Source organism: Poecilia reticulata, linkage group LG15 (genome assembly GCF_000633615.1).
Source record: "Poecilia reticulata strain Guanapo linkage group LG15, Guppy_female_1.0+MT, whole genome shotgun sequence".
NCBI lineage: Eukaryota > Metazoa > Chordata > Actinopteri > Cyprinodontiformes > Poeciliidae > Poecilia > Poecilia reticulata.
This window is the reverse complement of record NC_024345.1, coordinates 26,698,939-26,723,134: the sequence shown is the minus strand read 5'-3', so window position 1 is coordinate 26,723,134 and position 24,196 is coordinate 26,698,939. Positions and strand designations below refer to the sequence as shown.

General features: G+C 39.8%; 1 protein-coding gene across 3 annotated transcripts in view; it reads right to left on the bottom strand.

The window, feature by feature from the left end:
- Positions 1–4,213: 4,213 nt before the first annotated feature.
- ate1 (arginyltransferase 1) overlaps positions 4,214–24,196 on the bottom strand; it is a 58,011-nt gene continuing 38,028 nt past the window's right edge. For all 3 annotated transcript variants that reach the window (XM_008430321.2, XM_008430322.2, XM_008430323.2), the window contains 2 exons: positions 12,087–12,207; positions 4,214–5,085 (listed from right to left, as the gene is read on the bottom strand). In XM_008430321.2, the coding sequence (XP_008428543.1) occupies positions 4,907–5,085; positions 12,087–12,207 (300 nt within the window). In that variant the 3' untranslated portion in view covers positions 4,214–4,906. The remainder of the gene's footprint in view (positions 5,086–12,086; positions 12,208–24,196) is intronic.

The window sequence follows — 24,196 nt, the reverse complement described above, 5'->3', positions numbered from 1 at the left end:
CTACACACGCACACATGCATGGAAACATGCAGCAGTAGCTGCTCAGCTGTGGGCTGAGGGAGTGTTTACATTCTGCCCCCTGGTATAATAAAGCGAGGCTTTGCGTGCAACGCGTGCAGATCTGCTCGCTGAAGGTCCGAAGAAGGAAAACAAAGATAGAGATCAAACACGTTGCTGCCTACATAAAGTTTCACATTTACAAACAGGAAGACGGCGTCACATACTGGCCCCTTCATACGTGCGACTGATGCGATCTGAGCGCATGCTGGTGGATGACAGCTACCCTGAAACCGAGTGTCTCTGTGTTCATATCATTTAGAAAACAGATTAGAATAAGCAAATCTGATTGGGCCCAGAGGCAAACTGTGAAACGTAGTCGCTCTTAGATTTATGTAAACAGTGGAGGGATTTTATTTTTCTTCCCTTTAATTCTTCTTCATGATTTCCACATGCAAGTTTGGGAAAATAGGGAAAACCTCAAACTTGGAGACTCCTCGTCTTTCATTCCAGACTTGCTTTTTTTCTTTTTTATTATTGTTATTATTTCATGCTGTCTAATCTTCTTTTCTCAGCCTATTTTCATAAAACCACAACACATCATGAGAGGAAGAGGAAAGTTTGAAGGGTTCACCACTTCCTTAATCTTTATTTTCACCAAATGCAATCCTACATCCTAGAGTTCTGGTTAGAAACATCAATGTGTATAACTTCACATAGACACCCACTAATTTTTAAATAAATGCCTACAGAGTTCCAAAGTATCAACAAGCTTTTTGTAACCATCAACAAGCTTCTCCCATAATTCATGCTGGACCTTTGACCAGAGAATCTATTCATTCATTTGCAAGGAAGGACTCGACTTTTAAGCACAGTCCACACATTTTCACTATGTTTTAAGTTGAGGTTACCCTGAGGTGTCCCTTCCAGAACCAGTTATAGCCTGTTGGAACAGACCTATTGTTTCTGTGTCTCCACCATTTAGCTCTTTAAAATTAAGTTTATGTAGCTTTCTTTCATTATTATCCCATTAACTGTTTATTTGTTTATTTAAGGATCTCCATTAGTCTCAAACGTAGCAGAGACTATTTTTACTGGGGTCCAACATCAACGTTACTGTAAGAATCCTTTGTGTGTAACTGGTAGCATAATCAGCATCACAGCATGAGCATAATGTGCACATTTTATACAGAGAAGAGTGATAGTTTGAGAGAGGAGTGAAACTCTAAAAACCAACCTTAAACAGAGGAGGTGGCCTCAGGTTTCATCTTTCCAACACTGACTCTTTACCTCTGGCAGTTTCACAGAATCTAACACTTTGAGACTTTGAGACCAAAACATGTTGGAATTGATGGAGACTTGGAAGGATTGTCGGTGTTAATGATGCCAACAGGGAATTAAATAGAGCCGAGGTGTTTGGATATAATGATGGGGTGTGCTTGGAGGATACAAGGCGAGGCTTTCAAAGCGGCGAATGCTGTACCCTCTATGAAGCAAGGTGGTGGGAGCATCATACTGTGAGTCCGTTTCACTGCCAGTTGGTGTGGTGCGTCGTAGGAAGTGGACATTTCAACCTAAATTAGGAGCCAGATGCAACAGAACAATGATCCAAAGCTGGTCTCAGCGCCGGTGCACGTTTATGTTTCAGTCTGTTGTCTTGAATTTCAGTACCTGCAAATGTCAACGTCGATGTGTTTGTAACCATCGAATGAAACTTCTGTGTATAAGAGGATCGTTTTCTGCTTTTTAGAAATATTTTATTTATTTAACACACATTTGAATCAACTAAGTGCAATTTATGGGAAAGGGAGAATTTAACATGTTCCTGTCTGATCAGTGAGACGTTTAAATCTACAGATGTTGACCCTTGGCTGAACGGCGTTCCAGCAGCAGATCATGGTCCTCTTCCTTCATAAGAGTTATAGAGTGTGACACAAGTATATATCTTGAAGCATTAAGGGCTCATTATAAACTCCATGGCTGGTCTGAGCCACTTGTTTTTACAGTGAGAGCTCCACCACAGAACTGGCTTCTGCCCTCAACCAAAATTTAAAGTGCTCTTGACGGTGCCAGGAGTGTCTGTGTGTGTGTGTATGCGTGTGTGTGTGTGTGTGTGTGTGTGTGTGTGTGTGTGTGTCTGTGTGTGTGTGTATGCGTGTGTGTGTGTGTAAGCATGCCTAATGTGGGAGAGAAAGAGTGCATCCAACACGGCTTCTAGCCAGCGTCAGTGTTCCCGTCGTGAAGAATTAGCCTGTCAGTCTTTTCTAATTTCCCTGGACATGGACTGCTCTCAAACTCAGGCTGGTTTTAACCTGGAAAGGCCCGGCTCCACGTTTTGTTTTCATAAACTGAGGTGAAGACAGCAGGCGAGTCAGGCCTCTCCAGAGTCGCTGCGCTGGGTCAGGCTGACACCAAGCCGCTCGAATGACTGAATGTGAGTTAGAGTTTTTATATTACTTTAACTTTTTTCTCATTTTCTCACATTTCAGCCACAAACTCGTGTATTTATTTCTTTAGACGAATCAACACAAAGTAGTTAAATTAACTACAGATTTTATTCCAACTCTCTGTGTTTATCAAGCTGCATAAGTCCAACTCACCCTGGATTAAAATGTATTTTAAGTTGAGCTGCCGTCATACCGCAATCATAAAAGGGAAAATACTCAATGCTGTTTTCAACACAACAGCAGCAGTTTTTTGAGGGCACATTGTATTTTTCAGTTAAGAGGAAAAAGTGACTTAATCTCTTTGATTAGGCCAAAACCATTAAGTAAGAGCAAATTGAGTGCTCATTTATAAAATTTATCCATTTAATAATGCCACGTTCCTGATTGGCTAAACAGTAATCACACCACAGTATAAGTGTTAAATAAGGTTAATTATAGACCAGTATTTTTTTCTTATAATGCAATTTTCTCCCTTAACATAAAGTTTAATTCTCTCTTCTTTAATTTTCTTTATGTATAAAATGACTTTTGAGTCATTTTATTTCATTTATATCTGTTGTGTCTGCTTCCATTTGCCTGCCAATTAAAATCAATTCTACTATTGATGGTCAAATAAAGAATCACTTCATACTAAACTAACATGCATTTCAAAACACAGTTCTGGAGCGTGTCATCTGTCTTTCTGGTCTTTTAGCTAAATATTTGTATTTTCTGGTCAACTACATTAGCAGGGTACGTTGCACAAGTTTGCATTGCTGGTTCAAATGACTGACTCCTACATTCAGAGTCAGTCCACAAAACAGGATGAGGAGCTCTGTCATCCGGGGGAACTCAAAGTTACCTGAGCTGAAATCATCAGAGAGCTAAATTATTGAGTATGCAAACTGTTTATTTGGTTTAAACAAACAAAAGAACAGAGGGACTATATAAAGAAAATTACACTTAAAACAGAAACATGGCTTAAAGTAACCTTGTACATGAAAGTCATTAAATTACTGATATGAGACGATAAATGTGTTTCTTATTGAATAAAAGTGAAATAAAGAAGACAAATAGCTGACTTTCAAAACAGAGGGTGTCGTTAAGGAAGCAGTGGAGTCAGGTTTCTAACCCAATGCTGGTTTCCAATGTGAAAACTTCAACATAAAATTTAAGGATGGTTTAAAAGAGAAGAATTCAAGCTGATTATTGTCTCAAAAAAAAACAACATTCAGTCCACCGGTCTTGGAGCAAGTCAGAAAATCATCTCAATAAATTACATCATCACTGAAAAGGTCATTTAATTAAGTAATTTAATTAATTTGGACGATTATGGCCTACAGCTAATGAAAACCACTAATTCCTCAGAAAAATTACAGCCTCACTTAAGTACGACAGCATAAGAACCAGCAGTCACAGCTGGATGTTCAGAGTCCTGTTATCAAGCATAATGATGGAAAGTTGAGTGGAAGGATAAAGTGTGATGAAAAAAGCAACCTGTGCCTCCATGCAACGTTGTATTGACGCAGTAGATAAAAAAGGAACCTTGATCAACTAACGAGCTTGTATATTGTAAAATACATAGATGTAAATTTAAGTAGGTCAACATTTTTGGATTTAGTATTCCTTAATTTCATTTTTTACTGCAACACTTTTCTAACCTGAAATATTCATGCTTTTGTACATTTCTTTTGCATTCTGAAAATTTAAGCACACACACACAAAAAAATAATAATAAAAATGGAACATTTTCAAGAATTTTCATTAGTCTGGGTTGATTATCTGTATATTTTACAAATCCTGAAACAACACACTTGATAAAGAGCTGTTCCCTGCTTTTGTTGCCTTCTGGATTAGCTCATATCAGCTGTTTCAATGCTTTGACAGTTTGTAAACTTTTATACATTTGTTCTGTTTAAAAATGATTGTTTTTAAACACAACAATTGTCTGACCCCGTAAATTCGTGCTCAGTTTAAACACGAAAGGTGCAGGATAAAACAAGATTAAACTGGGCTAGAAGCCAAAAAAAGACAAAACAAAATGACCCTTTAGGTTTCCTTGAAAATGCATGAATCCATCTTTGAGATTTTAATATTGTTGGGTGAAATTCTTCCGTCAAGTGAATGAAAGATAAAGTTATGCATATGTACATATAAATAACAAAGAAGGAATATGGAAATAGGAATCCTCTGCACTAATATTTTTTTATCTCGTGTATAATTAATATTCCTAAAGAATGTTTTTTTTTTTTAGCTGTAAGCCATAATCATTAAAATGCCACTGTTTGCAAAACACTACTTTCTGATTTAAATGAGCTTTTCATTGATATTCTTATTGACTGGGCTGTATGTATGACTAGGTACCTGCTCACAGTAGATCGTGTTGAAGCAAGCGTAGTGAGGCTGCAGCAGGGAGCTCTTTAAGAGACAAAGGAAACCGATGATTCTCCAGGGCGAGGTGGCAGTGGGACGATGCTCCGTGTTCAGGAGCGGTAGAGTAAGATCCTTTCTGCACAGTCCTGACCGACCAAGCTGGCGTACTCCTGCACCTCGGCCGTGTCGCTGCGGCCCTTGAATTTGCGGCTGTACACTATGTAGGGCATGACGGTGCGCTTGTGCAGCACCAGCGCTCTGCCCACATCCTTGACCGCCTGAGAGTCTCCTAGACAAAAACAAAGCACGTATAAAAACAAAATCAGGACCACTGTGGACGCATCCAACCCCATAAACTTTGGTTTTTATTTTTCTCTGCTCATTTGAATTAACCTCTGAGTGCCTTGGCAAGGATGCCTCATTATTCCGAGAAGCTGTTAGAGGGAATCCAACTCCCCTGTGCCTTCAGGTTTGAGTCAGTGCGTGAGACGGATAGTTAGTTGGTGTTACTCACAGAGCCCGTGCCATGCACAGCCAACTACCTTGTTTGCGTGTGTCCAGAAGCTACGAGCTGCTCTCTGGAGACTCGGATGGAAAAAAAGGTGAAAAATGTTGACCCTCAAACACTTAAATGACTGCCTCCAAGAGAGAGAGGCTGAGCCAAGCCGCTAACAGCTGGCGCCAAGAGGAGGGGGAGGAGGGCACAGCAGGGAGCGCCCGACGAGCCAACCAAACCCAAATATACTCTGCAACAGGTAAGAAGAACGCATGCCAGTCTCAAAGTGCAGCACGAGCAGAAAACAAAGACTCATTTTCTTCTCTTATTCACTGGAACTGCTAAACTACTTAAAACACACGACTCTTAAGATTTGCAATTCAACATCTGAAGTTCAGACCCAATGGTTTGGTCTATTAGAGCAAATAAGGAACATCACCTCATCATCAGGTTAGTGAAGTCAAAACAAAGAGGAAAGTTTTTAGTTTATGTAATTCAGAGTTTCACCGTTTTAACACTGGGTGGTGTAAAACAGGTGAAGACGGTTATGAATGAATTTTATCTTGATTCACGACATACAATTTAAATGTAATTTATGTTGAACAGCACTTACAATTCTGTCTGTGAAAGGTGCTTTGTAAATAAACTTTAATTACTTAACTGCACTCATGCTTACATTAACTAACATACAAGTGTACTGCCTTTATTTATTGGCATCAGAGTGAAGAGGTTTATAAAATCCCTATTAATAATGTGAAACTTTGTGATAATAATGTAGCTAAGCGAAAAAGGGCTGAAGGGGTTGGAATACTTCCGCAAAGCATAGCAAGCTACCTTAAGGCAAGGAGAAATGTGTTTTTATCCTTTAGGTAGAGTTTTAAAACTCTCCTGGAAACTCATATTTTATTTACTAGCCGTGTTTCCCTGGAGTGCAGGGATACAGCTAACGATCCACTCTTGGAAAAACTGCTGAGTCTGGAAATTGAAGAATGGTGGAGCAAGAAAATCAGCGGTGCATTAGGTTTCCTCACGAGGGATTTTAAAAGATGTTACGCAACTCCCCAGTCGCCAGTATGTTGGTTCATGAAGAGTTAATGTAAGCTGAGGGGATGAGAGTGAAAATATTTAAATGTCTGATGCTTCCTAACTTAAACTCACCTCAGGTTAAGGGTGATTTGCCTCCCTATGTTTCTCATCACAGTGACAGGACACTTTAACAGTAACCGGAGTTACACTCATTTGCCCGATGGAGATATTAAGAGGTGAAGACTTTACAGAACAGTGGGTAGCAGCGTGCGGCTTTAGGAAGGTTCATTAACCGCAGCACTAACACTGAACAGAGGGGCCATCTCTCCCTCCTGCTCCAGAAAAGCCAAACATCCGCTCCTCACATAAACAACTTTCCTTTTCTTCTTCGCTCGCTCCAACCTCCGCCAGTGCCTGCTCCTCACTTTGAGCGTATCCAGATCCTGTTCCTGTTCCTGTCAGGCCAGCCGGACGTTCAGTGACACGCCGTTCTGAGGTCGCAGCGCCTTCGAGGCTGGAGTTCAAGGGTCAGGGGAAGAGGAGTGTTGAGGGTCAGGGCTGAGGTTTGGGGCCCTGACACCTCGCCACGCTTCTCCTTCTCGTCCTTTCCATCCCCAAAGTTCTTAACACCGGATGAGGGTCAAAGAGCCATTGGGTTATGACCACTTCCTGTGACCTAATGTTGAAGATCCAAAATGGGACTTTCTTTTAAAAAGGAAAAGGCCACGATGGCAGTGTTGTGTATGAGAGGTCCATTATTTGACAGCCGAGGCCCAAAAGTTTGAATGCTGTTAGCAGCTGAAAGAAAGACTCTCAATCTGTTTTTGACCAAGAATGTTGACCTCACTTCGTTTAATTGTAAAGGATCTTACTGTCATTATTATGAAAATCAAGGTTAACTTGTGTTCAAAGCAGGAGAAGAGCAGAGGGGAAACCATGGTAAACGATGAGATCTTGCCATTTAAAACCAGCACCATATTTATTGTCAAAGCAGAGTCTGTTTCATGACTTTCCAGCTGCTGTCAGCATGGGATTTCATCTACTAAAGTCTGTGTGATTATTTCAGGTCACATTTTAGTTGTCAGGCTAAAACAAGAACAACCCGAGACATTCACCTTGTTACAGAACCATGACCACAGAGATACAGCCAGAATGGTTTAGATTAAATTTATGTGTTAGAATGTCATAGTCAGACCTAAATCTGACTGAAATTGGGGCAAGTATTAAACATATAGTTTTACAGACATTCTCCATCTAAACAGCTGGCAGACCTGCAGCTGTAGTTGTGGCTAAATGTGGTTCAACAAACATGAGGGCTGAAAAAACAAACTACACCCTTTTCTTTTATTTTTTTTTATCGATTTATCACATAAAATCCAAATAAAGCACATACAAAAATTTGCGAAACATCCAAGAAAATATTCAAGGGGGATGAAAACCTTTGCAGGGCCCAGTTAGAGGGAAGCAAACCCATCAGCTCCCACTCAGACTGGGAACATTAGCACTCATCAGGCTAAGGAGCTGAAAGCACTGTGAGGCACAAGGGAGAGTGTCTGACTGATAGACAAGATATGGAATGCAATAAGGCAGAAATATAGTAGAGAAGTCAGGAGGCAGAAGAGAGATAAGTGGGTGACATCAGGAAGGTTCCATTTACTGTAGGTAACACCAAAGTATGTCAGATTGTTGCTAACTGATATGTTTTACAATCAGGAATGTTAAAGGCACCAGCAGAATGTAAATGCACCATTTTGATGCATAAAATTACACAAATTGCCACTTATTGTTTGCGTTTCCCGGCTGGTGCCTCCTGGATGCATTAAAGCCAAACAAAAGACAACACACACATTTTCTCCCATGTTTATGCTGCTGAACGGCCGATGGCCCAACTTCTCTCCCTGTCAAACAAACAATGATTGTGAGTGTGTGAGAGACGCTACATATGTGCTGTACATTTGGTCTACTTTATGTGTGTATAGGCCTGTCACGATAACAAATTTTGCTGGACGATTAATTGTCTAAAAAAATATTGCGATAAACGATAATATTGTTTCAAGACCTTTTGACACTCATTTAATGGAAATGATTAATAATGCATGCGATTTCCTGCCATAGATAGATGCACTTTATTTTCAAAAGAACACATGTCACTGGAACTGATAAACTAAATAAACAAAACAACCAAAAACAAAAATAAAATGGATTCTCAGTCTCCATTAACAAAAAAACGCACTTGAATAAAAACTAAACAACATAAAGCCAAAGTGGAAATAAATATTGCATTCAACCAAAAGAGTGTAGATTATGAAGTCTGTATGTGCCCTTCAGTAATCACTAGATTTAAATAAAGAAGATGGGCACATCCGACTACCTAATGCAATAGTTCATACTAGACGATTTTTTGCTCCCATTTTCCCCTTATGACAATCTTAGATCGTTGGCTGATCTAAGATTCTCGCTGGTGATTTTGTAACCAATCATCCTGTAGTGTGAGGTGTGTTACGGTAGATCGTCGTGCCCTCTCCAATCTAAATCAGGGGGCCCGACTGGGAGCTTAACGCAGCCTGTTGAATGTGACAGGTAGCCAATCAGAAAGCGCGGATTCTCCTCCGTGCTTTCTGATTGGAAATTACGGAGGGGAATCCCAAACAGCTGACATGGCACAACCCGAAGTCCAGCGGACATCGGAGATGATATGTGGAAACAACATTAATGTTTCGTGCAAAGAATATAGAAATGACAAGGGGAGGAGTTGGAGCCAAATTGCTACCGCAGTTGATAAACCCGGTAAGTTTTCAGCTGTTCTTTGTTAACGTGACATAAATAGGTTATAATAATTTTTCATTCAGTCAGGACTTTACGCCGACTCTATAGCCACATGCATCACAGGTAGATTCTAGTAAAGCATTGATTAATGCCTGATTTTAAAATGAGTTAACTGGACTTGTAGCCATTATTTTGTGCCCAGGTGTCTGGACACCACATGGCATGACGAACCCGATCGAACCGTTATTCCTAGGATTTCTGTCGGCTAATGTGTCTCTCAGGTTTTGAAAATGGGCCGACAGTCGGCCGACAACTCGTGTAGTGTGAGCTGGACATTACACTAAGGAAATGAGGAAGGGAGGGTCAGTGAAGAGCACCGGAGCTGAGCCTTTTTTCATTCAGTGTCATCAACAGAAAGAAAAGAGGCAAGAAGAGAAGACAGAGCCGATAATTAAAATGAGGTCGATAGGTTTAATTTTTGGTGCGATTAATTGATTTATCGTTTATCGCGACAGGCCTATGTGTGTAGAGACTGATGTTCACTAGGGGTCACAGACACGGTGGGACACTCAATGTGTCAGCAACAGCCGGGCTCGGCGTTACTCCAACCGGACCACCAATAAAGTTCTGCATGTTGTGTAAATGAAGAAGGCAGGGAGCTGCAGTTCAGCCAAACTGATGGTGTGTTTTTTCTGCACAGAATGGAATAAGACAGTTCAGCAGCAGGAAAAACACCCAGCCGACATCGACTCACCTTCCTCCTTAACAGCCTTGAGCGGAATCAAGCTTTCACCAGTATTTTGTGTTTAAATTCCAAGATAAAAATTTGTTACACATTTTGAAACACAACAAAACAAATATAAATAAAAGAAACACACATCCCCAACATATCTCCGAGATTAACAATTGAAATGCATAACAATTTGCATAAAGTGAAATTAAAATACACAAGTCTTCACAAATGAACAAGAAAGCTCAGTTAAAAAAAAAGGGAATGAGTAAAAATATACATGCAGAGAATGTAATAAAACAGTTCAGCAGCAAGAAAAACATCCAGTCGACATCAGCTCACCTGTCCGTGACAAAGGAACCACGTAAAAAACAGACAGTGCTGGAAAGGCAAAGTCGGCTTGTTCACGCACAGGCTGCAACAGTAAGGCCTAACGCTCAATAAAATCATCCCGTTTGCTGCTGAAATCGATATAGAAACCAAAACTAACATCTTAACAAAATGCTAGCAGAAAGACTGTACATTCAGCCCTCTATAACAACTTTCAGGAAGTAAATTAACAGCAGCTCAATGAGAAACTCCATAATAGCCACAAACAGAATGGGGAAGATGTCACAGATTACAGAGGTAAAAATAAAATAACTTTCCCAGAATTGTTACATAGATTTTTTAAAATAATAGTTTCAAGGTAAAAAGAAAGACAATAAAATTAAGAAAATAAAGAAATAAAAATAAAAAAATAAAATTAACAAAGGAAGGATTTTTGGTGGAATCAGTTATGTTTTATTTTAGTCAATGGAATGGGAGAGGTACGTAAACTTTAGCTGTCTTTAAACACCTAATTAGGACAGTAGTTTTACACACACACACACACACACACACACACACACACACACACACACACACACACACACACACACATATATATATATATATATATAGATGTTATTTCTTGCTTTAATAACTTAGGGTCTATTTCTTTACTTTACTTTTCTGTTACTGGGTAAAATAAAAGGAGTTTGCAAAGAATCAAATAAGTGCCACCATGTTTTCTGGAAAAATGCATTGTGAACTGATGGGATAAGAGTGTGTTGGTTGGAAACCGACAACTTTTCAGAACCGGAATATCAAACTGATAGTCAGACATAGCAGTGGTAATTTGGTCCCTGGATGCTTTATAGGACTGACTTGCTGTTGCTTCTGTTCTGCAGCAGAAAAACCTGAACAAAAATCACTGAACTTGAGCTCCTTAAGCTCAAGCTCACTTGCGTTAATGATCCAAACCCAAAATGAATGTTTTGGAGTGGCCTAATTGAAGTTTGGATTTAACCATATATAACGATGCTGTGGCATGACCTAAAACAGCCCTTTCATGCTCAATAGCTACACTCAATTATAACCATTCTGCCAAGAAGAGGGAACCAAAATTACTTAACAGTGACTTAAAAGTCACTGACATTTTTTTTAGCAAACTCTCAATGGTAGTAGTTGTTGCCAAGTGTGGTTCACCCCGATACTTCACACATAAGCACAGGTTGGTTTCAACTGCTTTTATCACATACGCAACCAAAACAACATTTGGAAACGTTTTGCATGCACTCAAGTTATCTTTGTTTGGTGTTAGAATCTGTTTAATGACTTGAAAAATTTCAGTACAGCTAATAAAAGCAAACATAGGAAATGTTTCTCAAAGCAGTCTCAATATGAATAAGTGTTTTCTTTCTGCTGGTGCCAGTAAACAGCTCCTAGCACTACTTGCTGTCACTTCCTTCACTAAAATAATACAACTGTGATTGCGTCCTTTACTGTTTACTATGTGCATCCGACCCAATCTCTTTCACAATTGCCTTGTTGTCTCCACATGTTTACTTTTACTCCTGATTGGTGGCTCTTTCCTGTTTGACACATATTTTGTTATTTGGATTAATAAGGAGAGGAAAACAGGAGTTACATGCTTGCTTCTCCACAATTTGCATTCACAGAAACAATCTTTAGCCATTTCCTATAACTATTTATTTGATGCAGACTTGATGTCATTCTAAAAGTGCACTGTCAAACTGACTGCACAAATTAAAGCAGCAAACAGAAGATCAATTTGTCTTATGTGAAGACATAAGAAGATAGAAGATGTGTGTCTAACTTGCTGAGGCCTGCCAAAAAAGGGGCATCAGTGGCTTGGTAGGTTGCTAATTTTAAAATAATTCTGAACGAATGTAGAATAGCACTGACTCATTTACTTATAGTACTAAATACATTCAACAAAAAGCCGTACCTGCATCAGGGTCCTGATTTAATCGAGCATAGCGGGAGTTGTTGAGCAGCGGTATGCATTGCTCCACAGAAACCCAAGTGTAGGATTCTGGGCAGAGGAGGTCAGCGGGCCGATACTGTCCCTGAGAAGTGAAAAGAAGACAAAGAGCCAACGTCAACATGCTGTTGTACCCGCACACTTTCCTTCCTACATTTCTGAGAAAGCTTTTTGACCATTTATACATATTAATATAACATTTTAAAATGGAAACTGAAAGATGACGGATGATAGAGGAGGACACATGGACAGATGGCAAGATAGAGATGTGAATGAATGAACATCATCTAAACTTGCATGTCTGTCCGTGATGGACAGATAGTTGGATGGATGAATCAAAAATGGAGGTATGAACAGACAAATAGAGATATGAATGGGTGACCAAATGGATGGTTATAGCATAGTTTTCTGTAAAGAGATAAACTCCACACCTTATATGGTAAATCCCAGTAATGTGTGCTTTGTTTTCATAACAGCAGCTTAATAATAATCCATGACTGCAGGAACTTGTTTTTCAGAAATCCATAATTTAGACAAAAGAACAAGAAATACCTTATTATAGTCTTAATTACATCTCTACACCTGAAAAAAATCTTAAATAAAATTCCAAATTTTTTCCAGACATTTAAAGACCATTTTGACTAGCAGAAAGAAAAAAAAATCACATTTAAATCAGCAATGCTTTTAACATGTCCCATTTTAGTGAGTGCAAATACATCCTGTTTTTAAATAATTACATAAAAAGTATTAAACAACTCTTGACTGCTGCGCATCATTAGCTGAGAGACACTTGGTCAAAGTTAGACAAACCTTTGTTACAACACTGATAAGACCATTTATACAAACCCCAGTGATGACCCTTCACAACTCAAGGCTTGACAAGCTGTAAACTGACCCCAGGGTCGAGGTGAAGACTGAGCTGTGGCTCAAACTCCCTTCTCTGACGGGAGAAGAGGGCCGGTACTGTTCCTTGTTATATCTACCCTTCTCTCTGACTGGAGTGTTGTCTGCAAAGTTGAGCGGGAAACATAAACATACAAGCTTATTCTTATGTGGGCTTGCTAAATGGGTGCAAGTCTGTATTTGACCTAACATTTTGGATGGAAAGTAAATCAAGCAGAACAAAAGCAGCTGCAAAGCGTAAAGAGGGGGGGACGGATAGAAACGAGGCGCAGGAGGAGGGTCTATTAGACTCCATTATCAGAGACCTGCGTTCTATCACACGGCTCCAAACAAATACAAACTGCACAGAGAGCTCTGTAAACAAGCTGGCGCCTGCAACAGGCCTGCTGTGCTGCCTCAACACACACGATATTTGGAGTTTATATATGACAGCACACTGTAGGACAAAGACTCGAGCGTTCCTGGAGTTTCATACACAGCTGAGGTCAGAAAGTGCTGAATAAGTAAACACAAAGTACAGTCGTCGAAATGAACTGTAAATAATAGAGACAGAGGAAATACCACCAATGGAAGCAATATAAACAAACCCTTCTGATTATGACCGATCTGTCAGAGGGGAGAGAATAAGCTGCATGTTTTCACTTGCAACAAATTAAGCCTCTTACAGGACGGAAAGGTTAACAGAAAAGTAAACTTTGTTTGGAATACAGTTTTCCAACAAACTGGCATCATGTGAGGTAATGTTATAGGCACTATCCTATTGATCTAACCAATCTCCTGTATAACAACTGGATCTCTTTTTTCCCAAAAGGTGCTTGAAGCAAGGAGCACTGAGTGATCTGCATCAGCTTCGATTTCCTTAAAATTGGCTGAAAAGTGTAAAACCAATCACATCTCCCCATCTTATCTACCTCCACATACTGTCCCTCTTGATAAAAAAATTAATTAAAAAATGGTATTTGCAGGTATTTCTGTGCAACCCTACTTGAAACCTCTGCTGTGAATCGGCACTAAATAAAGTAAATAGAATCAAACAATCATTTATTTTTAATCACCATTTAAAATTATGCTAACAGTAGAAAAGAGATAAAAGTATGACCATAGCAGCTTCAATGGATTCCTCTCTGCATCACACACCTACCTATGAGGAAACAACATTACAGTGCAGCAGATAGCAGATGAAAGAAGTCAGAAAAAGAAGAAATTCTCACTCAAGTAAAATAAGATATAACTTGTTTAAGTGCCTTTGCTAACAGACAAATGGCATCTACAACGGACACACACACACACACACTCATCTAGTCCCAACAAGCTCCAGGCTCTTATACAACTGTCAGCATGATTACCCTGACACTCTCACACTCTGCCTCCTTTCTATATATTCCTTCAACACAATGAGACATACCTCTATACGGAGAACCCGCATCTGGCGGCATGTAGAAACACAATGAGACACACAGTTCCTGCTACAAGTTGACTACAACTCTGCAAAAGCGAAATGGAAACAGGAAAGGGTTACAAGAGAAAATGCAAAGATGAGATGGGAACAGAGATAGCCTTTACAAGAAAATAATGGGAAAAAAGCTACAGAATCAGGCTAGCTCTTAACATCCCACAGATATGTAGCTTTTGTTGGTTTACTCCAACCTACTTGTGTCAATGCGTTTCGACAATAGATAAAAAAGCCTTTCTGACTTTTACAGGCCTATACTTTCTGTTTATTGCATGAGGTTTTGAGACAAAAGCTGGACCAAACCAAAATGATACACAGAGTCTGGTTATGGCACAATTCCTCAATCCTCACTTGATAGGACACAAGATGCACAGAGTGAAATGACCCATCTTTTAGTGGTCTGGAAAGTTGACTGCAAACATTGAAAAAAAAACAAACAAAAAAAATAAACAATGTACTACCTCTGTATTTGTGAGGCGCTTTGCTGTATTGCACTCTCAAATCCTGCTTTCCAAATTTGGCATGAAGACCTTGTAATTCACACATGCCCCACTGCTTCCATGGATGATGCATGATGGCAGAGCTCTGCACACACAAGTCTTTTTTTAAGCTAGTCTAACGGCAAAGACATCACACTCGAGTTGAATATGCTCCAGAGATTTGCTTACTGTTGTGGTAACTACTATGAAAAATAACAATACATTTCATATATTCTATTGTTACAAATACTAAAAGTCTGCAAAAAACATCGTGAGTATGTATGTATGCTTCTATTTTAAAGGGGAAAAAGCATCATAATTTAACTCTAGTTCTGCAACTTTTGCTATTCTTTGAAACTTTGGTAGCCACATTGGATAATGAAGTCAGATGGCTTAAGTACCTAAATATTTAAAAGCTAAAATACCTTCAGAAAGTTCTACATTTGGTTTTCTGTGTTTGAAAATTGGAAATTAAACCTTTAGGGTGTAAACCTAACACACCTTAATAGCTGAGAGTGAAGAGACTTTTAAGTTGAGGTGAAGAATAATTAAGTTGCTGACATGCAAATATATTCATGTGTTAGAACGGTCTAGTCAAAGTCCAAATCTAAATTCAATTGGGAACATACAGCAACTTTAAAATTAAAGACCTCTGATTGCTTTCCAACCAATCTGTTGGAGTTTGAACCATTTTGCAAAGAGGCAATAGCAGACACTGTAATCTTTAGATTTGCAAGGCACTGCGTGTGATGTTTTGCTGTGTGGTTGTCAGTGAGTAAGCAAAGGGTCAGTGTTTACAGGAAAGCAGTCTACTTCAGGGTGGATTTTCCAGTGAACTAAACTTTTTACAAGAGAGTAAAATTACTCAACTTCATTTGAAAAAGAAGCTGCCCCGGTGTAAACAATTACACAACCTCAATCATCTGAACTAAATAAACACGTGGAGGGCTTGATAAACAGTTACACAATGCTGTGCAGATGTATGATCGCTCCCCACTCACTCTTTTCAGACCACACATAAAGATAGCAGAGGCCCTGCTGTCAGAGAGAAATTTATTATCAAATCAAAACCTCCACTGTCCCTTATGCACCTCCCCTCTGTTGTGTTTTCCATCAACCCACTTCTGTCATGTTTTCGCCCGCACCTTGGTAAAATGGGGAACTACGCCCTAGGCTTGCAGCTCTAATTCATGAAAAAAGCAATTAATCAGACCCATAAATAAGAGTGCAGCCAAGGAAACCTCGTGAAAATGCACGCCTTTTTTGCCTTCTACTTTAAATTCCACCTCAAAACTTAAGAAGCTGAAAAATTAGTTTGGTCTATGCATCAGTCAGGAATCTCTTTCAGACCTTCAGCTTGTCATGAACAAGTTTTTATTAGATTTAAAAAAACAGCCCTCATGTCCCATAAAACCCCAGTTTATTTAGTTCAAAGTATATCTACTACGTGTTGGTCGCTTCCTTCCTTCACCAATTAGTCCTTTTGAAGTTTTAGTCTGAATACAAAAAGAAGATGTCTGTTATTGGAAATTTTGGACAGACTCTTCATCAATTCATACCTGCCAGATGCCAAGCGGTGATTTCAAGTAATTTCCAATGAAATTATTAGGAAATGGAGTTTTCTGATCCTCTGCTCTAGATCAGAAAACTAGCAGAAAGAAAATTAAACAGAATTAATTTTAATTTCAATTTTTCTAAAAATGTTTTTGGAAAAATTCATTATTTGTACATTTACTTTGGAGAAATGTGTTGTTTTATTGTTATAAATATCAAACAGCACTCCAGTTAAACACTCAGGATCACAGGCAGAATATCAGCATCTTAACCTCAGTGAGGACATTTCAGGTTTAAGGGACAGGAGGACAGTAAATGAATTTACAGCAAGAATAAGCTGTCTATATCAGCTTATTCTTGTAGGGCTGCAGGGAGGCTGGTACCTATATGCAGTGGTCATTAGGTGAGAGCTAGAGGAAGTACATGCTAAATCTATGTAGAAAGAAGCCTAACTTGGATACAAACCCACAACCTTCTTTCTGCAAGGCAACAGTGCAGCCAATGTGTTTCTTAGTGTCCATCAGCATTGTTTAAAATTGTACATAAAGATCTACCTCCCTGTTATAGCTGTGATATTACTATTTATACGAGTTGTGTAGAGTTCGAAATCAGAATATAAAAAAATAATAATAGTCAGCTCAGATCAACCCCTTTAAGAAAAAAACATCTGTTGGTAAAACTGAAAGACCTAATTCAGCAAATAAAGTACCAAGAGTGTATTGCAAAATAGAAAAAGTTCAACTTTGCTCTGTTTGTTTTTAGCACCAACAGTGCAACTCCCCCTCAACCAAATTAAGTGTTTTTGTTTGTTTTTTTTGTGTAATACAGCAAATGAAGAATGAGGACAATAATGAAAGGGATAAGCTGTTGGTCAAGTTGGTCGAGAAAGTAATTATCATTTGACCCAAGCTGAAGTTGAGGTCAGCATGCCACATTTGTGATCTTACTGCAGCATGTTGTTCAGCTGGCCGTCTCCCAGGACAGACCTGAACTCAGAGAGAACACAAAGAGGCCTAGTGTGGCCCAAAGCCAGGCAGATCTAACCTGCTCTGGCCCAGGCCGGCACACTGACCCAGGGTCAAACTGAGCCAATCTCTGTCAAAAACCAATAAACACAGGCCCTGATCCCTACAACCACACTCTCTCCTGAACCTACAGCTCTCACAATGCACTCCTTTTATCAGCCTGAACATGTTGACACACCTACATTCTGCCAGAATAGAGTGGGTGGGTGGGGGGACTAGCTGCATGGCCTCTGGCTGCTGATGGACACACGTAAACGGTGCAGCTCACAGACGCAGCAAGACAAACAGAACAGAGGCCTGAGCAGATGAACGATCAGCAAAGACAGACAAGTCCAAACAAACGAGATTTCACTTCAGACAGATGCAGTAAGCCCTTCAGTAAAGATATGAAAACCCACACTGCAATGCATTTTACTGGGATTTCATGTATTAAACCAACACAAAAGGAGTGCATGGTTGTGTAGAGGAAGGAAATGCTTCTCAGTCAAAATGTTCAACAAATAAATACACAAACCCTTTATTTAACAAGGTAAGTTGCTTGAAAACAAATTCTCACTTTCAACAACAACCCATTCAGAAAACATTAAAACATCATACAACAGAAAATCATATGGTAAAAAACAAAAGAATGCCATAAAACAGAGGGAAAATGGAGCAGTGGGTATATGGATCCTGTCTCCCTGAGCCAATCTTTTCTTGTTAGTCCTTCTAAACTTTGACTTGGCCATTTTTACACGTTTCCAGATTGTCCTTCTGGAAGATGAATCTCTATCCCACTCTCAAGACTAAACCCCATCAGCTTCTCTGTACACATATATCACCATCCTCATGAAAAGAATGATTTTGGTTGAATCTGCTCCACACCTTTGTCTACATTTACTGTCCTCTGCATGGCGCGAGGCAAACTTTAAAACTGAGCTCTGTGAGCCGTTTAAAGCTTTCAATTATATTTTCCACTAATCCTGCTTCTCCTCCTCTTGTTTCTGAATGCAGCTTGTTGAAGTGGATTTCATTTAGGAGCGTCACAGTAAAAGGGGATGAAAACAACAGCACAACATACGTTTTTGATTGAAAGAAAACAAAAACCATGCATCATCTGAAAATCTGAAAACCATGCATCACCTTCTTCACAATTGCACACCAATTTGTGTTGCTCCATCCTGCATCTCTTCTGCGTTATAAGAGCTAAAGCATGCAAAAGAGGGAATTCAACCATTTGACTCAGGTGTGTGGGAGAAGGTATGCATCCAAAATTTGCAGGGCAGTAGCTGCTGAGAACTGAACTCGGGCACCCCTGGTCTATTTAATAAACTCCACAGAAACTAAACTAAAGTTTGTTGCTGTAATGTAACACAATCTAAAAGATTCAATGGGAGCTTTCAAAGGTCCTGCACTAATATGAATTTGTGTGAGAGAGAGGATCCTCAAAATGTCTGGCAGGATTTATGCAAACTGCTGCTGTTTAAACACTTGGGGCCCACTGAGGCCTTTTCACCCTACTCAACACATCACCACAGCACGACCTTCAAATAAAGCACACAGACTGGTAGGTTTCCCCCCCTTTGGGCCTCTAGACAACCGCCACAACTCCTTCCACCCAGCCCACTCTGCCCAGCACTCCTGCGCCTGGCTAAGCGTCATGGCTCCACGGCTGACAGGTTAATGAGGAGAAAATATTTTTACAGGATCGCATTTCGAGTGGGCCCTGAGAACCAATGGCAGCGCTTTTTATGGGCATCAGCTCCAAGACCGGGTACCTTTTATCTCTTTATCTCCTCTGGTTTTTATGGTGAAGGGGAGCCGTTACACCTTTCTGACACAGACCACAACTCTCTGACTTGCTGCCAGAGCTGCAGCTCTAATCTCAGTCTTAAAACTCCACCACAGACATCTTATTATAAAGCCAAACCTAAAACCACAGTCCACAGAAAGTCTAACATGTCTAACAGCGTTCATGAGAGCAGCTCATTGTCCCTTGTGGAGCTTATCGATGATCTAGATGGATTCCCCTGCCAAAGAGGCATTTCAGACAAAGTGGCGCAGCTGCAGCAGGTTTGAAAATAAATAGAGGTGAAGCTAATGGCAATGCAAACACCTTGAACTGGCAGCTAGATGGCTCTGGATCTGCTCAGCATGACTCACACTCCAAACTCTCATTTTTGCCCTTATGACCCTCAATCCTCCCCCTCACTCTTACCCTCCCGCCACCCGACGTTCCTCATCTTCGTCCCGCCACCACCAGCCAGAATGGATCGTCTAACCCGACCCGCTGAACTCTGCCGCCTCAGAACCTAACCCTGTCAGCGCCCCTCGTAGGAGGTGCCAAGCGCCGGCCGCTGCCCGGCTCCGCTGCAACCTGCTAATGATTTGTTAAAAACACAATCGTGGCAAGACCGAAAGGGTGGGGTGGAGATGATGGGGCATGAAAGAGCAGAGGCATTTTTTAAAAAGCTTAAATAAATGTTTCTGCTGAGTTGCGCACTGATGGTGGTCTCCTGTCGAGCTAAATCAAACAACAACACTTCAGTTCGAAAAGGCTCAATTTTGAAACAGGGGGAGGGGAAAAAGCTGGAAACTTTAGGGTTGAAAACGGTCTAGGTTGGGGTTTGATGTTATTTTGAGGGGGCACGGGACTTTACCTGAACTGCTGAGGGGAAAACAAGACAAATTATCTTTTAAAAGTCAAGATAATTGCAGCTTCAACCAAGCACAAGAAAAAGGAACCTATATCAGGGTAATTCCATGTTGAACTGAACTGACCATCTTTATAACGTACCACCTCGATCTGAAATAATGTTTAAAGAAACGGGATCACCAACAACCCTTGAATTAAAAACTGCTCCTGCCCGTCAGGCTTGTAACAACATTAGACTAAATGAAGAACGATGTTTTACTTCCTGTTTATATCTATGAATGGAATTAGCTTGAAGTTTCTTCAGACACTATTAATCTGTCATCCCAACCGGCATATAGGCGGCTGGTTTTGGACAGTTGCTGAAAGAAGAACAGAAACAGAAAAAAAAGAAAAAAAGGGTTTGCGGGGGTGTGGTTGTCCTGTGTCTGGACCAGCAGCATCTGTGAAATCCATCAGTTCCACACGAACGCCACTGCTCAATGTAAACCTTATCGATGCAGGTCATCAAGATGTGAACGACTTCATACAACTTTAAAGCCTCTTGCATATTTTCCACTTTGAACCCACAAACTTAATTATCTTTTATTGAAATTTCATGCAATACCAACTCAAAGTAGAGCACAAATAAGGAGTAAAATCCTATGTGGTTTCAAAAATATAAAAAGTGTAAAGTACATTTGCATCCACTCCGCATTTACTCTGATACCCCTTAAAAACAAGTGCAAACAACTGCAGTGTTCCACAAATCTGACCTTTATCGAAAAGTCGCAAAAACAAACAAAAAAGTAACAGAATTGAAATAAAGTTCTGTGAAAAGAAACTGAAACGTGGTGGTGGCAGCATCATGATGTGTGGACACTTTTCTTCAGCAGTGGAAGAGAAACTGGTTAGATAAATGCAGGAAAGTAAATCTGATGGAGGTTGAAAGAGACTTGAGACATACAGCCAGAGCTACAATGAAGTGGTTTAAATCTAATGTGTCAGAATAGTTCAGTCAAAGTCAAAAACTGAGTCTAGTTGAGAATCTGTGGAAAGAATTGAAAAGCAAACATTACACAGAGACGGTCCGCTTCCGATCTGGGCAAAACTTTCAGTTTGTGAACGTTCAAAACTGGTAGAAAGATCCTCCGAAAGATGTGCAGCTGTAACTCCAGATGTTTATGCAGGATGGACTCATGGGAAAGTGCAGGTCACATCTTTTAAGATTTGTATTTGTTTTAAAATAAAACAATAATTAAAACTATAAATTAAAACCATAAAGCTAGTTTCACTTCTACTTTTCTGATTTGCTACAACAAATCCCAATAAAATGTGTAGATATTTTTGTTTGTATTAATGCAACTTTGAGTCAGTAAGAATAGCTTTTCATGATCCTGCATGAACAGAAAATAAAAATAAAATCGATAGATATGCTTACCCTCATGAAAAATACTAATCCAAGAGGAAAAAGCAGTTGTTTACAGAGATGAGGGTGTCTACATGCATCAGATTAACTATGTCACTCCCAGTATACCCAGATGTTCAACAAGTGACGCAGTAAATGTGAGGTCACACACGTACGCATAACACACTGTCTGTTTATGGCTCCTTGAGTGAAAATAGCATGCACGTAGAATCATGACAGATGTGCCTCAGAGCCCTTTAGCGTGCCGCAACCCGCCACGATTAACGAGAGCACAAAGAAAGCCTGTCTGAAAGCTCATTCATTAAATTAACAAACTTCTTATTGAGAACTATCTGGAAAAGCTACAAGGAATGAGCAAAGATTGAAAAGGAAAATGTTTTGACTCAATGAGAACTAAATGCAAACATCTGGGCATGAGTTTATGTGTGCATAGCCTAAAAAAAAGGTTTCTAGTACGTCTTTTCTAATTTATGTCATAAGCACAAGGTAGTAGGTGCAGCAGGTGACAGAAAAACCTGCAGGCATTCACTGATTGAGACAAACATTAGCACTGCAGAGGGTCTGAAACCACATCCAAATTCTTTCAGTTGTAACCTAATGAACTCTTCCACACAGCCACTGACACCTGGATGGATTAATTTTGGGTCCTCTTTATTCACAAGCTTTGGCCATGTGGAAAAGAGTTGGCTGGCTCTGGAAAACCGACCAGCTTCTCTGACAGCGTTTGTTATTTGTGGGTAAGGAGGAGTTGGACTGAAAGGAAACGGAGGTGCAGCTGCTGCAAAAAGAAGTTCTTTAAAAGTCTGTAAAGCACCGCCGGAAAACGAATACTCCTTTTCATCCTGCCTCCTTTTCTCATTTGGCCCACATCTTGTCACTTTTTTTTCTCCCCCTTCATCAACCCTCTTCCTCCTTTTTTCACTCATTTTACCAACTCCTCCTTTCTTTGCGTCCTCTGTGGAAAATTTTATGGTTTCCTGAGCTCAGAGCAAGACATTCTTCCACTGAACAATAATAGCAAGACCCACTTGATGTTACTGTTACTCCAGCACCAAGAGGTTAGAACAGCGTTAGAGTGAGGTGCAGGCCTGCCTCCCCCTTGAACAGGCCTCAAAACATTAAGATCCAGAGCAGATTGTCAACGGAAGTATTTGAATGCTTCATTTGCTCACTTTAAAGTCTTGCTTATTCAGATTTAAATGCAATCCCTCAGCAGCCAGTGCCAGTCAGAAGGTTACGCTCATCATGGGTAGAAAAGCGAGTTTCAAGCAGGACCACTGGTAGCTATTTGGCCACCTGAAGCACAAATGCTTTTTTAATCCTGACAAGTTTTGTTTTCTTGAGGGAGATTAATTAGGACTAGCTAATTGAAACCAGAACGTCCTCAGTCTGCAGAACGTTTTCACATTAAGTCAAACACATATTTTAGATTAACTAACACTCCTGCCTGAAGTAAATCATTTTTGAAGCAGGACAGATGTAACCGACTAAACAAGAGATCATTTCTCATGTCTTTGTTGTTTTGCATTTATCATTTTTCATTTGTACAGAACAGCTTAGTGCTGCTTCAGTAGTGAATAACTGCATGTAAACTAATGCTTTGCCGTGTTTTTATCGGTCTACAATAGTAAAATAACGTAGATTCATCCCGCTTCTCTCAGTCCCAGCTGCTGCCTAAAATGTGTCGCACACAGCTGCCCTGAATGCAGTCTCAGCGCAAAACACTGTGCGGAGGACAACAGAGTGATAGGATGGATGGAGAGAGCGATCATTTATAATTAGACTGAAATGCTTCATATGTTTTTAATTAAATAACATATGAAGCATTTCATTATTTTAATATTATGATTAATTATAATAATTTTTTTAGGAGCCTGTTGTTTTGCATGTGTCACCTTCACTTGGTAGCCTACACACTTATGCATGTGGGCGGAGCGACAGCACTGGTTTCAAGTCACCATAAACTGACAGGATGTTGACCAAATGGTGAAAGAAACGTCAATAAGCTCATCAGAAATTAGCATCTGCCATGACAAGAAAATTCTTTTTGGGGAGAAATCTTCTGGTCAGACTAAACATGTTTATCAGGACTGATGGAGGAGGGTGCTTTCATAGCTTATGAAACAGGAAGCAAAAGACAATGCCTTCAAAATAAAAGGTGAAGGTAAATCAACATAAATTGGATTTGCATAATGAAATGATAGTTTAAGAATGTTTGAATGGACTAACTGGGTGTTCCAGCAGATAATGGTCCCCATAACGCATCAAACATGTTTTAATAAATAAACCACACCAAGATTTAGCTTTTGGAAATACCTGTTTGAATTAGCCACTTTATACTAAAACATGTAGGATACCCTTAAAAGCTGAGACAATCAACAGATTTAAATAAGTTGTAACAAATCTGTCAGTAACAGTTTCAGCCACATTATGCAAGAAGCTTATTGATGGCTGCAAAATGTTGAAGAGCAACTTGCTAAGAGAGACTTAAACCAAAATTAGTGAGGATGTATGCATACATATAAGCAATTGTGAATAATTTATGACACTTTGCATGAGAAATCCACCATTAACATAAACAACTGCAACCAATTCTTGATTTTCAATTTCACCGAAATGT